Here is a 23,668-nt window from a genome sequence, read left to right as displayed (position 1 = left end):
GGGAGTGAGGGCGGGGGCGTGGGAAGCCTTGGTAGTCAGCGGATGGGGTGGGAGGCGATGCAGGCAGGGGCTGAGGGCCATGGAGCTGGTTGACCTGGGAAGGCGGGTGAGGGGAGCTCCCAGGGCTCCCAGGCTCCAGACTGAGTGGCAAGGGGGTGTGGCCGTTAGTAAGTTAGTAAGGAGGAGGACAGTCCACTTACCCTATTAAAATCTAACAGACGCTCTTCGTTACTGGGTATGTCTTTACCATCTGGACACTCTTCTATACCATTCTCTCCCTTGGCATTTGTATAACATTCTTAATCATTTTGAATGGAGAAGGGAAAAGAGGGAAAGGGGGGGAAATTTCATTAAGACACGGTTATGAAACAGACATTTTTGTTTCCTTTTTTGCTGAAGTCAGACCAGTCAGGTGTACCAACCCTCTGGAGAATTTAAGTACTCACTAAAAGCAGACATGGGCACCACCAGCCAAGCCAGTATGCACGAGCAAAATGCTACGCCAATTTAAAAATTCTAATACACTGTTCATTGAGTTTTTAAAAAATAGACTGGCATGGGCGCCTGGGTGGCTCAGTTGGTTAAAAAATAGGCTGGCATAACCCAGACATGCCTGTGATCCCAGCACGAGACATTCATTCAACAAACACATATTCACACCTGTAGTGGGGTAAGCCCTCGGAACACAGGCCCAAGCTCTCAAGAGCGTACGGAGGGAGACAGACGATGCACCGTGTGTGTGTTCATCTAACAACTACACAGAGGGACTGCAGACAGGGGAAGTGCAGTGGGGAAGACAAAACAGGGTAACCACCTCATTTGTTCCCTCCCAAGTCAACACCGCACTAAAGTACATCTTTCCTGTATCTGCAGAACAGGGAAGAGAAAGGAGGCTAGTGGTTTGAGTAGTGGCCCACAGAAGGGGATGGAACTGGAAGCTGGAATTAGAAGGAATCAAATAAATCATTTAGTGCAAAGGTTCTCAGCCCTGGGAGCTTCACTGAAGCCAAGTCTGCGAGCCCAGGCCCCCACCTGAGATCCTGACTGAACTGGTCTGAAAAGCTCCCAGGTGTTCTGATGCGCAGCCACGGCTGACCCCCACCAGTCTTAATCCAGACCAGCCCCCCACGCAGCTGCAGACACAGCGGTGAGAGAGGAGACGGCCGGTAGGCCCGACGTGGACCCTGGCTTTGAATCACTGTGTCCAAGTCCTGTAATGCCCCAACGGAGCATCTGTTTCCTGTTGCCTGCGGTCCAGTTACCACGAGGTGTTCAATGAGATGACATGCTACCCGTGCGTGACACCGGAGAGGACAGGACCGACGCTCAGTGACCGCTGTGCCCTCCCACCATCAGGTGCTGGCCACATCATGTTCTCCAGGATCTTTAGCCCTCTCTGCCTGCCTCAGGACCTCGAAGTTACCAGCTCAGGTTCATGAAAATAACCCGGGCTCTGGGACTACACAGACATGAGTGGATCCCTGGTTGACACTCATCTGTGATGTAACTCGGCAGAAGACCGACCCTCTTTGAGCCCAGCTCCCTCATCTCTAAAACAGGTCACCACCTGCCCTCATGGGGTCCCCGTGCAAGTTTAAAGAGATGACGTGCGGCCAGCCGCAAGAACAGTGCTGGCACGCTGGCTGCTAACCAAGTCCCCGGCGTGCTCACCGCCTCGGGGCGGCCATCCTCGCCTCGGCTCGCCTGATCAAGCTCTCACGGGCTCCGCGCACCCCGCCAGCTAGCTACCGTCGGGGAAGTGACGATCTCCTGGACTAGGGGTGGAGCCAGACCCAGCCCTCCTCCGGACTACTGCACTTTCCGGCCTTGCTTTCGGCATTCTGTACATACAGAAGTTCGGGACACCACAGGCATTAGGAAAAGGGAGTGCTGACTGCAGACCACGTTCTTCGTGACCCGCCCACGGACAGCTCCCATGTACCAGGCCTGTGTTATGAAGTTACTCGGCACAAGTACCCCCTCAGGGGAGTATCATCTTTAGCCTCTTTTTACAAATACAGACAATGGAGACACAGAAGGTCTGGTCACTGCCCCAGGTCTACCAGCTGGCAACAGAGGCCCTGGACTCCAGCTCCGTTTTGTCTCCCGAGCCCTTAACTGTTATCTATACACTTTCCCTGCAGGGCTTTCTCCATAGAACTAAAATAACACCCACACACTTACAATGAGCCTTCCAAATGTTCAGAATCCAGTGCGTGAGCTTGGAGACCGCCACTGAGGGCAGACCCGTCGTGGCATGGAGCATGCAAGGCCCTCGTGCTCTGGCTGCTGGCTTCCGGCGGACCTTGTCCCCACCGCACTCTCGTACCATTCCCCTTAGTCGGGCACACTGGGGCACAGCAAATGCATCCTGCTCCCGCACCAGCCAGGGCTGCTGCCTGGCACCTCCCACTGCAGGTAGCCCCACTGGCACAGGACTGGCGTCCTCACTCCCTCCGCTTGTGCCAGGACATCAGCTCACCTGGAGTGTTCCCAGGGCCTGGCACAAGGCAGGCACGGGTCTATGAAGGCAGAGCAAGGCCAGCAGGTGGCAGAGTGCAGGGCCGGGGCTTCCAGGCCAGATGCCCCCCCCCGCCCCCCTCCCCGCTGCAGGGTGCATGGACAAGCCGCCTCACTCCGAGCCTCCATCTCCTGCCTCACTGTAAAAAGGGACAGCCCCCCTCCTTCCCAGGGAGGCCAAAAGCTTCCAGGTCAGTCCCTGACTCTTGTTATTAACCACCAGCCACACTGGGAGTTTCAGCGGTGGAGACAAGGGGCTCCAGTCACTCCTGCTGAGAAGGCAAGAGGCTACTCGTTTTCCTGGCCAACCTGCTCCTGAGACTGCACGTCCCCACCCCCACAGGCTGAGAGAGTGAGGCTCGTCACGTCACCATCACAAGGCAACTGCAGGGATTTAATGCACAGTTGTGAGTTGAAGGTCACTCCAAAGCCTGGTTGCCATTATCTACCCACTGAGAGTTTCTCTATTTGCCACTTCACAATAAAAAAAGCACCGTGCACTAACCATCCCTTACAGCACCAACCCGGGATTGTACAGAAACCCAGGACCCAGAGCTAAGGGTTGGGACTGACTCCTTACTAACTAATGATAGAAAACTAGACTAGGGCTGCCTGCCTGGCTCAGTCGGTAATGCATGCAACTCTTGATCTTGGGGTTGTGAGTTTGAGCCCCACATTGGGTGCAGAGATTACTTAAGAATAAAATCTTAAAAAAAAAAAAAAAAAGAATAAAATCTTTGCGGCGCCTGGGTGGCTCAGTCATTAAGCGTCTACCTTCGCCTCAGGTCATGATCCCAGAGTCCTGGGATCAAGCCCCACATCGGGCTCCCTGCTCTGTGGGGAGCCTGCTTCTCCCTCTCCCACTCCCCCTGCTTGTGTTCCCTCTCTCGCTGTGTCTCTCTCTGTCAAATAAATAAATAAAACCTTAAAAAAAAAAAAAAGAAAACTAGACTAAACCCTCACAGGGATTGGTCTTCCTGACCCCAGGCACTGCCTGCTGCCACATCCCTCTCTCTCCCCCTCCCCCTCTCTCCCTCCCTCTCGCTCTCCTTCCCTCTTTCCCCCCTCCCCCTCCCTCCCTCTCTCCCCTTCCCCTCTCCCTCCCTCCCTCCCCTTCCCCCCTCCCCCTCTCCCTCCCTCCCTCTCTCTCTCCCTCTAGCGGCACTACTCTGGGGCCCTCGGCCCCCCCTTACTTGTATTCCAGTTAACTCATCAGTGACTGGACACTCACCGGGTGCACAGAATGGATCTACGTCAAGGCCAGATTTGTGCTCCCCTCACCCTGGCGCCTCCCTGGGCACTGAGTGCAGATAGCCACTGTAGAGCGCAAAGCTTCTGGCCACAGGAAGACAGTCTGGATGCAAACCTGAACTTAACGGCTAATGCAGGATTCTGCACAACTGTCAAACCTGAGTCTTAGAGCTTCCTCATCTGAAAACTAAGGCTGACATCTCACAAGGCTATGGTGCGGCCTATGTAAAAGGAAAGATTGGGAGCACTTTGTAAACCATAAAAGGCAACCCAGATATTAGCTAACAGTAGAATGACAGGTCTTTAATAAATGCGGTTAAATAAACAAAGATGCTAAAAACGAAGACTCTGCTCTACGCGCTCTTTCTGACCCAGTGAACCTCTGGGAAAGAGGAAGGCAGGCTCTGGGGAAGGCATCTTGGGGCTCAGAGCACAGAGAGAAGCAAACAGCCCCGCCGTCCCCCCAGTGGGGGAAGGCTGGGCTGCGGAGGGAGGTGGGCGTCAGCGTCCCGAGCACCCGAGCACCGGAGTGTACCAGGCTCGGTGGGCAGCGAGCGGCGAGGCTCCACGTTCATTACAGACGAACCGGGAGACACGCCCAGACCCGTGAACGTGTGAATACTAACCAACGGCGTACGTGCCCCTTCCAGCTCCAGCGGCAGAGACTGTCGATGCCACAGCCCAGGGCAGCCGGGGAGCTGGCAGCACGCCCTCCGCAGCCCTGACTCCTCCCCAGACTTCGAGAGTTTTTACAGCTGCTGAGCATGTCCTCCCGGAAGGCTCACAGACCCAAATCACCTTCACCCAATGTGCTACTGTTCTGTCTGCCCCCTGCCGGAACCCGCCCCCAAAGCCCTCCTGCTGCCCACGCCTCACCGAGAGTCACTCCCCGAGGAGCCGGCATCCTCGACAAGACCTCTCTGTGCTGCTCTCTCCCTTACTCCCCCTGCAGGTCCTGAGGCCAGGCCTTGGCCCTGGGCCTCCCAGACAGCCCCGGCGGGGGCCCAGAACCCCAGCTGCTAAACCCCTTCTCCACTCTGCTTCTAGAACTCTTCTAAAACACACACCGGACCTGACACCCTCCAATCTGCCATCTTCTCAATGGCCTTCCTCAATCCGCCTTCCTAGCCTCAGCTACAACCCAGCTGGGCCCACTTGCCAGAGTCCATCTTACCCCCATGCAAGCTGTTCCTTTCACAGGGTCTGCCCTTCCCGCCCGGGCGGCTTCCTGAAGTTCCCCCAACCCAGGTGATTACCCCCACCCCCCACTCCCCTCACGATTCACTGCGATCCTGAACAGGTTTTGGCAAAGGTCGGTCCTGCCTTTGTGTATTTCCATGCCTTTCCCCACATCAGGCTAAGGGTGGGCCCCAGTTCTCACTCATCTCTGTGTCCCCAGTGCCTGACAAATGCTGGCTACACAAAAGCCTCTTGGTAAGTGCTTTTCGGACTGCTATTCATAGGGAAAGAACGTATTGCTCTTAATGAATTAGAAATCCGAATGAGTGGATGAACCAATGACCTAACACAGGGCTCCTTACCTTCACACTCTGATGCAGGAAAGAGAGGAGAGTACAAGGCTTTTTCCCACCAGGTCTGCTTTTCTTGACTCCTATTCATTCCTTGAACATCAGTGTTCAATATGGGAAACTGTTTAGGTTAAACAAATAACAGAAAAAGTTTACAAACTGTCAGGATAAAGGAGAAAATTGAAACATTATTAACTAGGAACTACAAATCCAGAATTTTTTAAATTGATGACTTTTATTTTTAATACTGTTCTAGACGAGGTGAATTTATTAATTTTTTTTAGATACTATTTTTAAGTAATCTCTACACCCAGTGTGGAGCTCAAACTCACGACCCTGAGATCAAGAGTCACACGCTCCACTGACTGAGCCAGCCAGACATCCCAACAAGGTGAATTTAAAAAGCTAAAGTGTTGGGGCGCCTGGGTGGCTCAGGTCTCGATCCTGGAGTCCCAGGACTGAGCTCCACATGGGGATCCCTGCTCGTCGGGAAGTCTGGCTTATCCCTCTGCCCCTACCCCACTCTCGTGCTCTCTCTCACTCTCTCTCTCTCAAATAAATATCTTTTTTTTTTTATTTGACAGAGACACAGCGAGAGAGGGAACAGAATTAGTGGGAGTAGGAGAGGGAAAGACAGGCTTCCCACTGAGCAGAGAGCCCGATGTGGGACTCGATCCCAGGACCCTGGGATCATGACCTGAGCCGAAGGCAGACGCTTAACGACTGAGCCACCCAGGCACCCCTCAAATAAGTATCTTAAAAAAAAAAAAAGCCAAAGTGTTCATAACATATAAAGGAAGCTTTTAAGAAGGACTTATATTGGAAGTGGAGTGAAGATCTTTTTAAAAAACACAATAAAACCCTTACAAGGCAAAATATCCCCAATGAATATCCCCAGGCAAGGCAAATTTCTAGATTTGGGAAGTGCAGAAAAATGACGGGGTGGCCCTAAGTCTCCACTGGTGTGAGACACTCCAGGGAAGAGAGAGGACCCTCTTCACCTTTACACACTCGGGCAGGAGGGAGTCAAAGACGACAGTATGGGACGAAGGAAACTGTGTAGGCAGAGTTACCAACCTACGTGTCTTTTTAACTCAACTATGTGCTTTGCTGAGAACCAGAGGACGTTGGGACTCAATCCAAATAAGGCCTGTGGACACTGCATGTGCCTACTGCTTCAGAAGACATTTCACCGTGTGTTCAAGCTTAAAGCCTGAGCAGTCTTGGCAACCAACGACCTTCAATCCTCTGATGGGACTTTGTTCTTCTCTTACATGTAAATTGTCTTATGGGTCAAAGACTTTTTGATTCAATAATGTGTTTTTTATTATTTAACTAATGGGAAACACCTCCAACCTTCATTTTTCACTTAACATAATTTTGTAAAAAGAAATACTCTCAAATTAGACACTGAAGGAAAACGGTACTGGGTACCTAGAGTGGCCAGTTCACCTTCACTGCGCTTTCCCCCAGCTTACTCCAAGGACAGTAGTCAGCACCCCGCTGACTTCATGCAAACGAAGCCACAACAGCCAAGGTCTACAGCTAGTTGAAGGAAATTAACTGCATCTGGCACATAATTCCCAGAACCCCTAGATCTTTCCAGAAAGGCCTTGCCTGCTCTGCAAGGCGCACCTACTCTGTGGGATGACAACTTAGTGCTGTGTGGGAGGAGCAAGAAGGCTCCCTGGACAGAGCAGCTGCCCCCATCCCCAAGGCACCACTGAAGGCAGAGGATTCGGAGGCGGCACGTGTCTACCTGCAAAAGAAAACGTCCCAGGCTGCTGGGGGCAATCAGTGTTTATTCCTGCGACCCTGTCCCGAGACCATCAAGGGTAAGAAAGGGAGGGAGAGAGAACTCATCTCGGAGGGTGGGAAAGGGCCGGGAGAGCAGGCTGGAGGCGTCAGCATGAACAGAGAGCAGGCTAGACGAGACTGGAGCGGAGAGGCAGGAAGCTCCTTACGAGCAGCACCCATGTCTTATTTACCCGTGCGCCTCCGGGCACAGGGCCTACACAAAGCGGGATGCTCAATGTCTGCTGGCCTGAAGAAAAGGCTCCACCCGGACGAGCGCAGGTCCGGGATTATCTGGCCCACCACCCTCCACCTCCCCCACCTCGGGCTGAAAGCACTGTTAAAGTCACGCCAGTTTCTGCTATAGTTTTAGGAATTTTTCTGCTTCCTGCCCTTGAAAGTCAATTCCAAAAGGCAGAGACTTCTCTGTCCTGTTCTTTGCTACACTGAATACACACTCAATGAACCTGCATTATCTTAGGACATCATTCCAGTCCACTGTCTCCAGCCTCTAGGTTGCACAGCAAAGATGACCATGCTTGGCTTAAATAACCTCTGCTGGATGCACGAATTCAACTTCTGGCCGACGGAGAACGGAGGGAAGGAAACCCGACGAAGACACGGCCATGGGCAGGCCGGGCACCTGTCACTGTGCCGCTCTCCCTCTCCGACAGCTGCTTGGCTCGCTTTCTCACCCGCAAGCCTGTCTTCAGATGGCACCTTTGCCGGGAAGCCTGCCCCGAGCCCTGCTTCTTGCGGCCAGGCCTCCAAGGACCCCGTTGTGCTCCAGCCCTGAGCCAGCTCTTGGCCCCCTCCACGGCACTTGGTACACCAGCATACCACATACCGACTAACGGATCGCATGCGCTGCTGCATGTGACCGGCCAGGGCGGGGCTCTGCGCCTGTCGCCGGCACCCACACCGGCACCGACAGTAGGGCTCCCCAAAAATACTCGACAAATGAATGAACCCGCGAAAAAACAGAGAAGATGTAAATTTAAGCCGGAAAGCCTGACCAGAAATGTTTTCAGCAAAAGATGGGATACTCAGTCTTTAGACATCGGAAGCTGGGTAGAGGCACTCTCCGAACTCTTACTAAGTACTCCTGGGTTTCGGAAGACTAAGGTCATTGGTGTTCCTCTTTGAGTTCTACTCTCGGAAGAGCACGGAAAAGGGGCCCTCAGCCAGTCAGCTCCCACCCATCTGGGTCACAAGAGGAAAAGCAAGCCCATGTAGATGAAGGGCTGCCGAGGGCCACTGAGACCAACAAGAGACCCTGCGTGGCAAAGCAGCGGAAAGAACTCAGGCTCCATCCCTGACGCTGGGCTCAGGGGCAGGGACTCCACCCCTCTGGGCCTACATGGTCTTCATAGTCAGGGGGAGGGGACAGAAATCCATTGCAGAAGGTCACTGTGGGCATTCAGTGGGATAACGGTGACAGCAGAGTGGGCACAGCGCCTGGCACGGGGGGGCCAGGTACCACACTCCAAGGATGGCCCCCCCACCCCCTCTACTCATCAGAGCCTTCTGATGCCACCGCACACCCTCTGCGGTTAAAACGGCCTCCTCTCTGGGACGGGACCGCCAACTCCTGAAGACAGGCCAAGCCTTCTGCTGCTCTTCGGTGCTCCAGAGCACAGGACACCGGGTTGGCACTAAGTCAATGACAAGGAGCACCCTTACGCCACAAACTTACCCCCAAATGGAACCCGAGGCACTCCTTGCTGCTCCTCACCTCCCATTTTATATTTCACAAGCCACAAACTAACTGCCGGCAGGTGCCTCTTCGCCTTTGCTGATGCTGTTCCCTCTGCCTCGAGCGCCCCGCCTCCTCTCCCTTCTGCCCCGGGATGCTCAGGTGCGTGCAACAAGCCTCCCTCAACTCTCACTGTCGGGACAGCTTCCTCTGGGCTCCTGAGGCATTCTGTGCTCACCTCCACCACGCCACCTCCCCTGTTCCCTACGATTACATTTGCCCAGATGCCCTAAAACATAAGGAACTGGCTAGGTAAATCCTAATACATCTGTCCATACAATGGAAGAGGATGCAGGAACTCAAAAGGGAAGGGTGATTATAATAAAGTGCCATTTCTGTGAAAAGAGAAAAAAGAAGAGGAAAGGTATGTGAACATGCCTTTGCTTCTACATGCACAAATACCCTTGAAAGACGGGCCAGGACGCAAGCTCGCAGCTGCCGCTGGGGAGAGCCTGTTCACTGTCTGTACACACCCTCTTGTAACTTCTGAATTTGAGCCATGTGAATAAATGACCTATTTCAATTAAAGTAAATGGTCTACTTCCAAGGTGGTCTTTGTAACTAGACTGACTGCTTCCAGTGCAAAGACGGTGACCTGTTCACACAGGACACCTACCTTAGTGATGGGCATGTAACGGGTATTCAGAAAATGTTTGCTGAACTGACTGAACTAAGCTTTTGAAAAGAATCCATGCTCCTGGACACCAATTCCATTAAAATTCCTACATTTTAAGTGTTTTCTTTTCAAGTAAACTCTACGCCCAACATGGGGCTTGTGAACTCACCACCCTGAAATCAAGAGTCGATGCTCTGCCAACTGAACCCTCCAGGTGCCCCTAGAATTCCTACATTTTAGTCCATTTGCTCTGGACCAGGTGGCCTTTCAACAGTGACCTTTACAACAGGGCTCCGAGAGTGTCCTCTCTCGGGAAAAGGGAGAAGACAACCCTTGTAGGAGGCTCCCCTGGACTGCCCAGGCAGTGTGAGAGTGGAAAGGCATACACTCTCGTCCCAGCCTGGTCCCCACACTGTCCCTTCAGGTCACTCAACCTTTCCGAACCTCAGATCCATCTAGGGCGTGAGCGCCACCCTGACTCTACACCGTGGCACCGGCGCCCAGAGGCCGGAGCTGAAAGGAGCGGCCACGCCGACCCCAGCAGACAACCCCACAATGTCCCTCAGGACTTTACTAGCGCCTGAGACCTTCCAAGACAACCCAGAATTCTGATAACACATAAATCCATCAACATACTAGAAAGCGAAGGAATATGGCAGTGGTATGATGTAGAATCTCGCTTCTTCCCTCTTTTTCTTTCTTCCCAATCTGGAACCAGGTGAAATACAAAGTACATAAAGGAATATTCAAGGATAAAAAGTGGGGCAATAAACAAACAGGTAAAGGCTAACAACATTATTGTTTTTCATTCTTGGCAGCTCCGTTTCAGTGTTTCGGTGAGACCCAATGCATGCCCCGCTAAGGGTCTCTGGGCAGGCTACTCAGAGCAGTGACCCTCGAGTCGTCTGTAGGGCTTCCTCCCACCACACGCACTCAGGTCGCCCCAGGCACTGGCCCCACAAGCGAGGAAGGCACAGTCTGTTTCCATTAGGAACAGATAATCTAACGAGAGAAAGTACATAATGACTCATAAACGTGGAAACTGCAACAGGAGAAGAGGCATCATGCATGAAGAGAGAAGGGAGGCATTAGTTCTGATGTAGGTGGGGATGGGAGAGAGGGGAGAGAGGAAGAATTAGGACAAGGATCAGAAGCGGGGGGCGGTCTGAAGATAGCCTTGCTACCTGGGTAGGATTTAGCGGTAGCAGAGGTGGGGGGAACGTGCACCGGGCCAGGGGGTGGGGGAGTGGGGGACATTCAGCTGCTCTCCGGCCACAGGCGGCATGACTTCCGAGCACCTCCAACTGCCTTTTTACTAAGCTGCTCCTGGACACAGGTCAGGCACTGCTGATCAAGTAACAGCTGAGAAATGGGCAGATTGCTGTGCTTTTCTGTGAAACAGGTTATGACCTTCACTGATATTTCTTGCACACTCAATTTAACCTCAAACCACTTCTTAGAAATAGTCAAAAGGGTACAATGACTCCCATTCACAAAACTACCACTATTAGCCTCATTTTAATGTGTGAGTCACATAGCTTTAGGAATAGGCACTTGGTATAAGATGAGGTCCATCCATGTAGGTTCTGTAACAGCTCTTTTGTTGCATTAGGATTGTGGGCTTTTACACGTACCACCATCTGCTTTAGAGAACTCTATACAGGATGTAATTTATTTTACATGAAAAACCTAAGTTCTAAACTGATCAGCGTTTCGGAGACCATGAGATGCGCTTGCTACCTCAAGAGACCCTCTGCTTCTGCTTCCGAAGAGCACGCAGGGCCTTCCGAGGAGTAAACAGCCACTTTGTGATCCATCAGCTTCGAAGGCTGGAATGCCAGTGTATTCGGTCTGCAGCACGGTACGTGCATATTAAGACAAAATCTTCTACCTTATGATCTAAAAATGTCTTTTCTCTGCAGAAAAGGTCCACGGTCTACTTCCAATTTATAAATATCAAACCCGTTTTAAGCCCTTATGTAAAATCATAACCATGTAAGTTTTCAGACACTGAAGCTAATTTCCCAATTAATTTCACCCTACCCTTTCATTGCCTGATTCGGCTGCTCTTGCATTCAAGTCCAATCAGCAACTTCTATCAAGCACCAACACACACAGACAACCACCTACCTCTTCCAGCTGTCCCGAAGAAACTGGATTATCTTCATAAGCAGGGAACTGACAACCTGCTTTGCAACTGCAAAAATTATTAATTTCTTCCTCACATTGTGCCATTATTTTACAATTTGCTTCTGAGCTTTCTAAAGCAATTTCCAGAGATTCATTCATGCTACATTCCAAACACTGATTCTGCTTCCCCACTGGCAGAATCCCAGCTGATTCCTCCTGAGAATCCAGTGATGTCTGAGCACTCTTTTCCATGCCAGATTTTTTTAACCTGGGAAGGAATTTTCCAGACTCAAGCTCCGATTTTCCATAGTAATGGCCTTCCTTCTCGGCATCTTCTTCCAGTGGCTGGAGATCGGCCTGTGGGTCTTCAAATGCATCAACTTGAGAAGGAATGGGAATATTTGCTTCATCTTTCTCAGATTCAAATTCCGACTCACTTCCTCCTCCTGGGGACAGCTCGGACGCAGAAATTGGGCGGAAGTGAGTCCTAGGAGAGATGCGAATAGCCCGGTATTGTGTTCTGTCGACGCCACAGATCCTGGGGTGAAAAACTTCGCTGTCTGAATCGGAGCAGAGGATTGATTTCGGTTTAAAACTAGGGCTGAAAGAGGCAATCCCTTCGGGTTCAAACGAACACTCTACGTGAAGAACTTGTGAGAACGGATTACTTAAGTCAAAGGAAGAGAAGGAATATTCAAGCCCAGGATCTTCAACCTGAAAGTTACCACAAGCTCCTAGGAAGTCTTCATGGAAGATAAAAGAAAATCCCTTATTTAATCCATTCTCCCCACTCCGCGGCTGATCACTCTGTTCGAAGGACACGAAGGGCTTCCATAACTGCCGGTGACCGGGAGCGAAACTGTTGCCTGGGGTCATGAAGACGTCGGTACCAGCTATGGTCACGACGTCGGAAGCCGCGCACTGTAGGAGACTTCCCTTGCTGTGGCTGGGCGGCACGACTGCCCACTCCCCGTCGCTGCTGAAGGTTTTGAGCTCTCCGTACACTCCTCCGAGGATGAACGTGTTCTCTTTATCCTGGGCCACACCCCAAGGTTTCGAGGGTGTGGTATAGTCGCCGCCGTCCACCTTGGAGAGCGCCCCGGAACCGCAAGCCCTCTTCGCCACGCTCTCCTTGTGCCCCTCCCATAGGCGGTACTCGGACCGCTGCACGGCCTTGTGGGGCGCCCGCAGGCCCTCGGCCTCCGCCTCCAGGCAGCGGCAGCAGTCACTGGCGTCCGCCGGGAACAGCTCCTCGTCGATTCTCTCCACGTCTGCCGTCTTTGTCCAAATGTCCTTAATAACCCCTGAGCTGTAGCCGCCTCCACGTGGACCGCTTTCGCCACACCCTCGAGCAGTTGCCAAGGTTTTGTGTTCCGGCTTTTGTTCGAGCTGAATACCACAGACAGATTCTAGTTTCGATTTTTTTTTGAAAACTAAGGTAGGAATTTCTCCTAACGTTCTACTGTTTTGCTGGCAAGTTTCATCTTGCAAAAAATCTAGAAGTTCTTCATCTACATAATTTGACGAGACTCTAGGAACTACATAATTAATATCTTCTGCATTAAACTGCGTGGACTCTTCAAACTGAACATTTAATGTCTCGTTGTCTGAACGTGTTTCTTCTGAATGGGACCATGGGCTACAAGTTCTGGTTGAAAGATTAGAACAGTGTTCATTTTCTTCAAAGGCACTATTTTTGGTCCATATTAGCAATCTAGACTGGGTTTTCCCAAGCATATTAGCACTAGAATCTGTATTTTCATTTCCCAAGTTGAGAGTTTCAAACGAAAATGGTAGAACAGAATTACTGCATTGCACTTCAAACACTGAAAAACACGAGTTTATGCCAGATCCTTCATTAACATCTGTAAAGAGCTCCTGATTGCCAGCAAGCAAATGCGGATTGAGCGCTGTGCCGTCCAAGATCGGAGAGAGTCGAATTGGAGAATCTCCCCCAAAACTCTCTCCATCGGCATCGCCCGAGCTGGATGAACAGCACTCCCAAAACTGAGCCAGATTGCCCAAGTCTTGCAGGAAGAAGCCCTCGGCACCCACAGAGGTGGAATCTGTCCATATTGCACGTTCCCCTTGCAACTCCATTCCATCTAACACTATGCAACATTCTGCCTCAAAATCTGTTTTCTCTTTGCTTTTTTGTCGAATCATATTCAAAATCCGACTTTCTCCTTGCATTGTTTCTGAGGCACCAGGATCCAACATGGATTGATCAATATCCACTTCATAGAAGTGCGTTAATTCTGATAGATGAATATCATCCAGATACTTGTTGTCCTCTGGGAGAGAACAGAATGAGGTCCCAGTGAGGTCAATATCCTCATTGATAACCGCAGGCATTTCTACAAAATGACCATCAATGAAAGTACCTGCTGCGAGGTATGTTTTATGAATATTATTGTTGCTGAGACAAAGACCGTGCACGGACTCTGACAGCTCTTCCACCGCCTCTGACGTCAGATTGCTCGTGTCCTGTCGGTTTCGGTATGTGGTCTCTAGTTTACTTTTTCTGCTCAAAGGAACGAAATACTCAGCAATTGGTTCAGTGTACCACAGTGGTTCCTCTTTATATTCTCTGTCGTTTCTGCTCTCCAGGGACAGGTCTCTTCCCTCGGCGCTCCCGGTGTCCCTTCTCCCCGGGTCCTTCAAGGGCCTCTTCCCGCGCCGGCACAGCGGCTTGAAGGAGCCCCCGCTGCTCCCCCCCGCGGGCATGCCCCGCTCAGCCCTGTCGCCGGGCTTCAGCGAGAGCCTGCTGGGCCCGTTCCGCCCCTTCTTGTTTCGAATCTCTCGTGTCTTGTGTCTGACTTTCACACACTTCACGGATGCTTTTAATTCTCCCTGATGACCACTTGAACTTGAGCCTGCTTCACTCGAGCCGGAAGACCATGAGCGAGGGCGAATCTTTCCTTCAGGTTTATGTCGGATCTGCTTTTTGTACAAAGCAGGCTTCTCTTCCATTGTGCCATTACTGAATTTGTTCTCCTTCTCGCTTTTACTTCTGCTCTGGGTTTTCGCGTGTACAGAGGTGGGTGCTTCGTTGCTTCTTTCCTGGATGACTTCGCCTTCGCTGTTGCAGTCCTTGGGGGAGGATGTGTCTGTGCTAGCTGGTGGGGCTGTGGATGATGAAGAAGAGCTAGAGTAAGAACAGACTTTAGACTTGTTCCACACCGTCATGATTTCTTGCAGGCAAACTGGTTTCTCAGACAGTGGTGGAAATGCTTCATAGTACCTGAAAAACAGAGGACAGAGTTCAAAAGCAGGCACTCAGATGTACGAGATACAGCAAAACAACGTTCCCTCCCAGGTGGAGTGACGGGGTATTTCCCTTCAACGGTCAACATTTACGTCATCCACAAACTAAAACTTAAAAAAAAAAAAAAAGAACAATACAGTGAAATATGCTTTACGTTTAGTCCCATGTATCAAGCACCTTTGTGTTCAGCACTGAGGTCAGCACTGACTTAGAAATATTTAGAAAATAGGGAAGAGGACAGTTTTTATCTTTAAAGTTGTCATTTTAATTAAGAACATCATCGCGAGAAGAAGTATCTGAATTTGGATCTCAGCTCCGGTCACTTACTATGCATGTGACTGTCAGCTCATTATCTGATGTCTCGGTCCACACACTCAGCTGCAAACTGGTGAGGACAGGACTTACCTCCCAAGGCCATTGGGAGCAGGGGAAACAGAGGGAGCTGAAAGCCGGAGAGCATGAGCTCTAAAGCCGCGCTCCCGGACTGTGAGCCCTGACTCCGCCCTGACCAGCTGTGTGACCTCAGGCCCGTGACAGGACCTCTTCATGGCCTGCGAGACGCGGGGATTATAATTAGCCACCTCACAGAGCTGGGAGGAGTAAAGGAATTAATGTGCAAGTGGAGCCAGGACATTACGTGGTTGTCCTCACCACGTGTTCTCAGGAGAAATGCCGGGCATCCGCAGGCGCTCGGAAACAGAAGGGATTATGCAGGGTGCTCGAGGGGTCAAAGAGAGGATGCTGGTGCAGCCGAGGACGGACCATGAGAACAAGAGGACCACAGCAGAGCCTGGACGCTCCGGAAACGGAGTTTAGGGACGACAGCCTGTGAGGCACGGGCGCCTGCGTGCGGACACAAGACCCGAGGAGACCAGCGACTACGGGAAATGCAGGATAGGAGAAGCCGGGGAGGCTGCCTTTACAGGGCTTGAAAACAAGAAGAAGTTGTTTCCAATTTGCCAAGAAGCTGGTGGCCATCACAGATTTCAGAGCAAGACAGACTGCCAAAGCAAGAATCTGGAGTCGGGTTGCCTACCGAGGGGACTGTCGTTCTGGAGGCAACAGTCAAGGTCACACACGAAGTGATAAAAAAGGCCATGTTTTCAAAGGGCCTATACTTGATTCTCCTCTTCAGCCTCTACCAGAGCTTTCTACAGAAATACATGGTGAGCCTCAAATATAATTTTTAATGTCCTAGGAGTCACATTAAAAGTGTAAGGAAAAAAAGGTGAAACTGAATTTAATAATGTATTTTACTTAAACAAATACATCCACAACATTATCATTTCACCATGTAATTGATATTTAAAAATATTAATGCAGTATTTTACATTCTTTTTTATACCAAGTCTTCGAAATCTGGTGAGAATTTTACATTTACAGCACATCTCAATTTGAAGAAGCCACATACCAAGGGCTAAATAGCCACACGTGGCTCAGGGAGCCCACACTGGACGGCACAGGTCTACACCAGCCAATATGAGCTATTTTCACCTTAAGTTCGAGAAGTTCCAAAGATTCAAATAAAACGTATAATAAGGAAGTTCTGCTTATAGTGTAGCTGATTTTACTAACCATTTACAAAGAAAGATCCAGGAGCATCTTCAGGAAACAAGCTTGGCAAGGTCAATGACTTGCCCACATTTCTTTGTAATCAGCGGGAGAAAACTTGGTCTCCTTGTATGTAAAACAAGGATGAGCATATTTTCTCACAGCTATCTCCAAGGACTGGTGTGATAGCATGCGAATGGACTATATATAATAACCTTGCTTGCTCCATTCATTCATTTCACAAACACTGATTCAATATGTAGGATAAGGATAGGACTCTCTTATTCACGTCTGAATTCTATGTCAAGCACATAGTAAGTGCTCAACAAGTGTTTACTGAATTATAAAATATGAAATTAAATACAAGACAACAAACAAAAACTGTAAACCACATAGCAGTTATTAGTCTGATTTTAACAAATGCACACTTTATTACTGAATACAATGTTACATACATTTCCACTTGATCCTTTGCTGTAGGGGATAATTCTGCCTCTGGAGAGGGAGACCCCTCTAACTTTTTGTGAATCTTCTCTTCTGTTACGAAACAAAAATTCAGAAAGATAGGTCTTATATCTAGTTAATAAATGCTCCTGTTTTTTAAAGTTTTTCAAGTAACTTTAATCAGAACTTATAAAGGCTTTATGGCTTTAAAAGAACTCTAGACCCATCTGTCTTTTTAATAAAAATCTCTTTTCTTGGGGCGCCTGGGTGGCTCAGTCGTTAAGCGTCTGCCTTCGGTTTGGGTCATGATCCCAGGGTCCTGGGATCGAGTCCCACACCGGGCTCCCTGCTCAGCGGGAAGCCTGCTTCTCCCTCTCCCACTCCCCCTGCTTGTGTTCCCTCTCTCTCTCTGTCAAATAAATAAATAAATAAAATCTTTTAAAAAAAGAAAGAAAGAAAACCCATTACAATCAGCTCTGTTACAACATCTAGGTGAGCAAGGGCTGTGTGTCAACTAAAACAGAAGCGAAGGGCTGAACTCTCAGCTTAGCTCCCGGGACTGCCTTCGGTTACAAACAAACAAACTCTTCAAGAAGGCTCAAGCTTGGCGGGGAGCAAAAATGGCCATGGAGAAGACAAGGAAACCAAGACCCTTGACCTTAATACGTAGCTTTCACCAAGGGCTTGCAGAAAAGTTACCACAAGAAGCTGTGAGGTTTCATGAGTCAAAATGACTTTAACGAGCCCCAAAACCGCCTTTCCAAAAAAACCTGACAGCCAAGGCAGAAGTTCCTTTTGGGCCTAAAATACAGTCGAAACCTTTGGAGGCCTTGATGTCTACAGGCAGATACCAACGGGGGGGCGAGGATGGGAAAGTGAAAATATTGCTCCTGATCCCTGTACTTCGATGTGAAGAGGACACCAAACATACCTGCCACCCCCCGCCACCCCCAATGAGGGCACCTGTGAATTAAGTTGCTCCTTTGAGAGCAGGGATTATCTACGAGTGACTGCTGAGGGTGACCAAGAAGCCACTGCAGCTCAAGGCACAGCATGCTGCTGGATGGCGACACACTGGACACAGAGACTTGCTTCTTCTTGTCTGTCTCTGGCCGATTCTAGCATCTCCTGAGTCAAATCTCTCGGTGCCCGAAGCCCACTGTGTGCGGACGGGTTCTGGAGGCTGTGCACTCACCTTGCTTACTCTGAAGGTCTTTGAGTCTGGAGCAGAGCTCCTCCACTAAGGTCTCGATACCAGAGCTCTGTGTGAGAACAAAAATACCCGTTAGTTTACTACCAGGCCCTTGTACACTCTTAGTTTAATATAAAGGTTTTACCAATCTTCCCTGTTCCAAATGAAATACGTTAGCAATATTTAAACCACACAAGAGCTGATCAGACCTAGCAGACGTATTTTACGAATCCAGTACAGTCAGTGGCACTTACTGATAAAATGTGAAAACATTAACGTGCCTCCCAGGACGGCCTGTCCTCCCAGGGGTGTAGCATCTGCTTGCGGTGTGGCCGACACACGTATGTGCCCGTCATACGGCTACAAGTCAGTCACCGTCCAAAACAATATTCGATATCTACATGAGCAAGGTCTTTTATCAGACTCAATACACGGGGCGGGGGAAATCACACAAATCACATGCAGCTCCTCTAGGAGCTCACAGTCTAGAGAAAAGAAGGCCAATGTTTTCTTATGGGAAGTGAACACTGATGACGGCAACAGAGAGCGCAGTGCACGGCCCCCACAGCCGAGAGCGGGCACAGAAGCTCGGTTTTCTCTGACTAGTCACGAGCAGGGCATTAGGCTCCACTGGGGGGGGTGGGGGGCAGCTAAGGACAGTGCACACAGGAGCCTGGAATAGGGAGGCTAACCAGAAGAGCCAAAGGTTGGGGCGCCTGGGTGGCTCAGATGGTTAAGCGTCTGCCTTCGGCTCAGGTCATGATCCCAGGGTCCTGGGATCGAGTCCCACATTGGGCTCCCTGCTAGGCGGGGAGCCTGCTTCTCTCCCTCTGCCTCTGCCTCTCTCTCTCTCTCTCTGACTTTCATGAATAAATAAATTAATTAATTTAAAAAAAAAAAAAAAGAGCCAAAGGTTAAAGAAAGAGGAATACTGCAAACTGGCACAAACAAATCAGCTTTCACTGTGTAGACTTTTCAACTTTAACAATTTTCTCTTTCTCAAGGAAGAAAGAAAAACCCTTCACAGGGTATGAGAAGAACAAACGTATTTCTGAGAACCTTTATTCAGTGGTCAAAAGTCCTGTTTAAATTGGAAGTGAGTCTCTCTTAGGTGGGCCCAACCCGGCGGACAGGTGCACATGACTCTGCTCAACCCGCTGCCCTCATGGGTTCTTGAGGGGCTAAAAATAGAACTTTTCCCCATTCACTGAACTCAAAATGACTCAGCACAAGTATTATAGATATCCTAAAAGAAGACACCGCACAGCTCCAGTTTGAACAGCAAGAAACAGAGCACAGAGAAAATGGTTAGCTGTAGACAGGGACAGTTACACTCTACCTACGGCAGACCACAGCATTTAGTGGGGAGACAGGCCAGAGGGCGACAGGGAAATGGGCCACGAAAGAGCCGTCCTTCCCTTAAAACCACTCAGAAAAGCCGCAGCAAATGTTAGTCCCAGACCCTGCTCGGCCGCCACAGTCCCATCAGAAAGCCTCCGCTTACCATAATGTTCAAGGTGTGCACGATGTGGCTGTTTTATTGCATTTCCTCCAGACCATGAACCTAACACCAGTGTCAGCTGACAAGCCGCTTGCTGCATGCTGCTCTGTACAGCAAGCCCATGTCCCTGTGTTTCTAAACCTAGTGCCAGGCTCCAGTGCTGAAGACCGAGCCTCTAGGGATCGCCTGTTCAAGTCCGTTCGGGACCCTCTAGCGGCCGGCCGTTTCAATCTACACGGAACAAGCATGAGAACCAAGGGACGAGATATTATGTTTCATGCTTTGTCTCGGAAATTGCGTCCACACATCTGTCAAGTTGAGTTGCTCTGTGCAGTAATGCAGTTTAGAAGTATATATATTTGCTCTCATATATAAATGGCAACAAAACAGGGAGCTTCCTCCTTAACTCTGTACGTAAAGGCAAGCTCTCCCCACCAGGCTTCTGTCTTCCTTCCCTGACTCCTGCAGCATCCTACTTACATTACACATAATCATTAGACTGCGGGGTTGCAACTGTAAACTGAGACACAAAATGGGGTACCCAAAGCAGCACTGTACCCGCTCATCTCCCAGCAGGCATTCTACAATGTTAATTTGTTGCTGTTAATGAGAAATCCCATTTACTTTCCCAATTATGATATAAACTATTAGGTATTTTAGTATTTCCATAGTATATCATATCCCGAGGGCATTCAAGAATACTGGGAGCCTACCGTATCTTAAGAAATAAAGTAAATTAGAGGCGTCTGGGTGACTCAGTCAGTTAAGTATCTGACTCTTGGTTTCAGCTCGGGTCAAGATCTCAGTTGTGAGATCAAGCCCCGTGTCGGCTTGTCCCTCTCCCTCTCCCTGTGCTCCTGTCTCCCTCATAAATAAATAACATCTAAAAAAAAAAAAAGGAATGAACTAACAGTGACAACTGTAAGGGAGAACACACTACAGGTGAAAATACTACCACTCACTGAACTCATGAACTGTTTTTCCGAACGGTACCACCCACAGTCATGGCCCAGCAACAAATGAACGTGTGAAAATGCCCCCCACCCCCCGGAACAGTAAGAGCACGCTAAAGTCAAGCAACCGTCCTCCAAATCCAGAACTGGGGAAGCACACATGGGGACTGGCCAGTTTCTGAATGCATGAGCATCCACTGGTTTAGCACTCACTCGGTCAACGGACGGTCACGAGCCCCCTGGGCCAGGCGTGACCCCCGGAGAGACAGGGCCCTGTCCTGCTGCTCAGAGGGAATGGCCGAGTGGAATGTATTTGGCCCTGGGGTCCCACTGGGCTGGGTCTGAGTTCCCACCTTGCACATACGCACTGAGCAGCAGGTGAGTGAACCTGATCCGGGACGCTGACAACACTACACTTTCCCCTCGAGATTCGCGAGGGCAAACTAGGATGACGGATGTGTGAGGCGCCATCAGAGTGCCTGTCACATCAGTCACCTAAACACTGGTGCCATTTCTACATTTTGTGTATGTTTTCCATTTTCCAGAATCTCATTAATGGATTCACTGATTCTAAAATGCCTTTAAATTTTGCTCTGCTTTGAGTTGGAAACTGGAGGAGTAAGAAAGGTAATTAACCTGACCCAGATCAGCCCAAGTCCCCCGGATTCTGCCCGGCCTCCGAGGCCCCGGCATAGCCACACTCCCTCGCCGGAGGCTGCGAGAGGTGCTGAGGACACAGACGTGCCCATGGAGCCCGAGCCTCCGTCAGATGCGGTAGCTACTCCCTCACTGCTCCTGGAGAATTCGGTCTTGTGCTCCCTTTCCACAGTATGTTCAGTCCTTCTCCAGCCTCTCCACAGTACCCATCCTTGTCATCATGAGGGAAACAAAGGCCATTGCACTCAGTCCCCCATCCTCTCTCCTCTCCACATTCAAAGGTTTCTGTCGCTATTCTATCCATCTCAAAGGTTCATCTTCTATGGAGAGATCACGTGAACTGGACATTCCCAAACTGCTGGGCACTCCCACCCCAACCCTATGGTCACTAACCAACAGGACACTCGGGTGTTCCATTCACAGGGAGCAACAGGGGAGTCAAAAAGACGTGGGTTTGAACGTCATGCCAGGGCTCACCACGCAACCCTACCTAAATCATTCACAGATCACCCCTGTCTTTCCACAGCCAGGAAATGGTGACACCAGGGATGATGCGTCTCCTGTGGGCGGCTACTGCACTTCCTACACCAGCCCCCCAACTTCTCTCCTGCCCACTGCTTCTGCAGTGCTCCTGTTCTACTTCCTGGGGAGTCCCTCCACTCTCCTTTCCAACTCTTCTGCTGAGCTTTTTCATCTCTGCTATGTGTTCAGAACTGAAGACATCACTTTGTCCCCTGAATGTCTCTTCTTCACAGCGGCCCCGACCTTTGGCACCATGGCAGCTGGACGGAAGAAAGGGACGGGGAGGATTCATTCACCAATCTGTTGACTTAATAGTCTGCAATTTCCAGTAAGGCGTCTCACACCATCTCGGGTGCCTGGTGTCCTGCCTGGTTCCATCGCTCCAGAAAGTATGTGTCAGGACGGGGAAAGCCTAGCACTTTGGGGCTCCCGATGAGCCATGTCTCCTGGCACTCAGCCCAGTGCAGGCCCCGCCCACGGTGGCACACCAGCGAGTGTGATGCCCGTGCTCTCGGGATGCTACCTCCTGGGCTCCACCTGCCTGCACAGAGCCCTATACTAGCCACGTGGAGGTCACAGCTAGTGATCCCCACAGAGACAAAGACAAGTGAGGAGAGCAATCTTGCATCTTCCAGGCCCAGCTGCCATCTGATTGCAAGCATATGAAACCCCAAACAAGACCATCAACAGAACCTCCCAGCTGAGTCCTAGCTGACCCACACAACTGTGAGCAAGTAAAAAGGACTGTTGGTGTAAGTCATTAAGTTTTGGGGTACTTAACCAAGGTACACACTTCCAAATACTCCTACCCTGCACATGGACGGAGCTCTTTTACTATTTTTCATATCTCAGAGTTTTATTTGTATTTATTTATTTTTTTAGAGAGACAGTGAGAGAGTGCACTCACATGAGCTGCGGGGGGAGGAGCAGAGGGAGAGGGAGAATCTTAAAGAGGCTCCACACCCAAAGCATACCCAATGCAGGGCTCAATTTCACAATCCTGAGATCATGACCTGATCTGAAATCAAGAGGCGGACACTTAACTGACTGAGCCACCCAGGCGCCCCTCAGACTTCAATTTCTAAAGCACAGTTGGAAGATTAGTGGGAGGAAACCCAGCTAAATACCAAGGAACGATGACCAGTGCCGATAAACTGTAAAGGATCACTTCCATTTTAAAATACTTTTTAAAATTTAGAACTAAGTTAACGTTAAGCCAATAAACAAAAGAGCACCAAGTGACACAACTGAAGAATCTATACCAGGGTTCATAAGCTCCTGCCTTCAGTGGCCATGGAAGTAGCAGAAGTATGTAATGTGGCCAACTATAACGCAATAGAAAGTGGGGGAGGGAGCACGCACTATGCAGACAGAGTAAACATCTTGGGCCTATAGGCATTCAAAATATATATATATATATATTTAAAAACCCAAACAAAAAGCTGTTTCTGCCAAGGCACCTGCATGAGGGTTGTGATTCCCATCCCTGACCACAGGAAGATCTATGAAAATCTACCCGCTGGCTGCCTCCAGCTCTCATTTACAGCTGCTCTCTAGAATATGGTAGAGAGGAGGGGAGACGTATCCATTGGATAAATATTATCAAATGCCTACCACATGCCAGGGAAGACAAGATCCACTTCTTCTTAGAATGATAGACAAAAAACCAGTTATTTATCATAAGAAGTAGAGGATGTCAGCATCTGTTACAAGTAACGATCAAATAAAGTGAGGAATGAAGCCTTAGAAAAAGATAACTCTGCTTTGCCTCGTCTGTAGCAGGGGGTGCAAAACGCCCCCTCGTGCACGCAGTCCGATTTATGGCCCACACCACAACCCCCCACAGGCCACTTGCTTGCCCTCCCGCCCCCTTGGCCACAGATTTCAGCAGTTCCCATTTCTTTCCTTTTCTCATATCCGTACTTCTTGACATTTGATATTCAAAAATTTCTTGTAAAAACCACAATTTCGGGCACCTGGGTGG

General features: G+C 50.0%; 1 protein-coding gene across 7 annotated transcripts in view; it reads right to left on the bottom strand.

Annotated features, from left to right (window-relative positions):
* Nucleotides 1–23,668, bottom strand: part of KIAA0232 (KIAA0232 ortholog) — a 58,750-nt gene that overhangs the window by 4,385 nt on the left and 30,697 nt on the right. For 2 of the 7 annotated variants that reach the window (XM_035005340.1, XM_035005341.1), the window contains exons 4-9: nucleotides 18,055–18,121; nucleotides 16,871–16,952; nucleotides 11,597–14,840; nucleotides 10,103–10,174; nucleotides 5,313–5,421; nucleotides 201–298 (exon numbers count right to left, since the gene is read on the bottom strand). In XM_035005340.1, the coding sequence (XP_034861231.1) occupies nucleotides 201–298; nucleotides 5,313–5,421; nucleotides 10,103–10,174; nucleotides 11,597–14,840; nucleotides 16,871–16,952; nucleotides 18,055–18,121 (3,672 nt within the window). Of the gene's footprint in view, nucleotides 1–200; nucleotides 299–5,312; nucleotides 5,422–10,102; nucleotides 10,175–11,596; nucleotides 14,841–16,870; nucleotides 16,953–18,054; nucleotides 18,122–18,305; nucleotides 18,799–19,555; nucleotides 20,175–23,668 lie in introns of those variants that run through there. The other 5 variants (XM_035005346.1, XM_035005347.1, XM_035005344.1 and 2 more) reach the window with 5 other exon arrangements.

The sequence above is a fragment of the Mirounga leonina genome, unplaced genomic scaffold, assembly GCF_011800145.1.
Source record: "Mirounga leonina isolate KUSES-001 unplaced genomic scaffold, KU_Mleo_1.0 Mir_129, whole genome shotgun sequence".
Taxonomy (NCBI): Eukaryota; Metazoa; Chordata; class Mammalia; order Carnivora; family Phocidae; genus Mirounga; species Mirounga leonina.
This window is presented reverse-complemented; position numbering and strand designations above follow the sequence as displayed.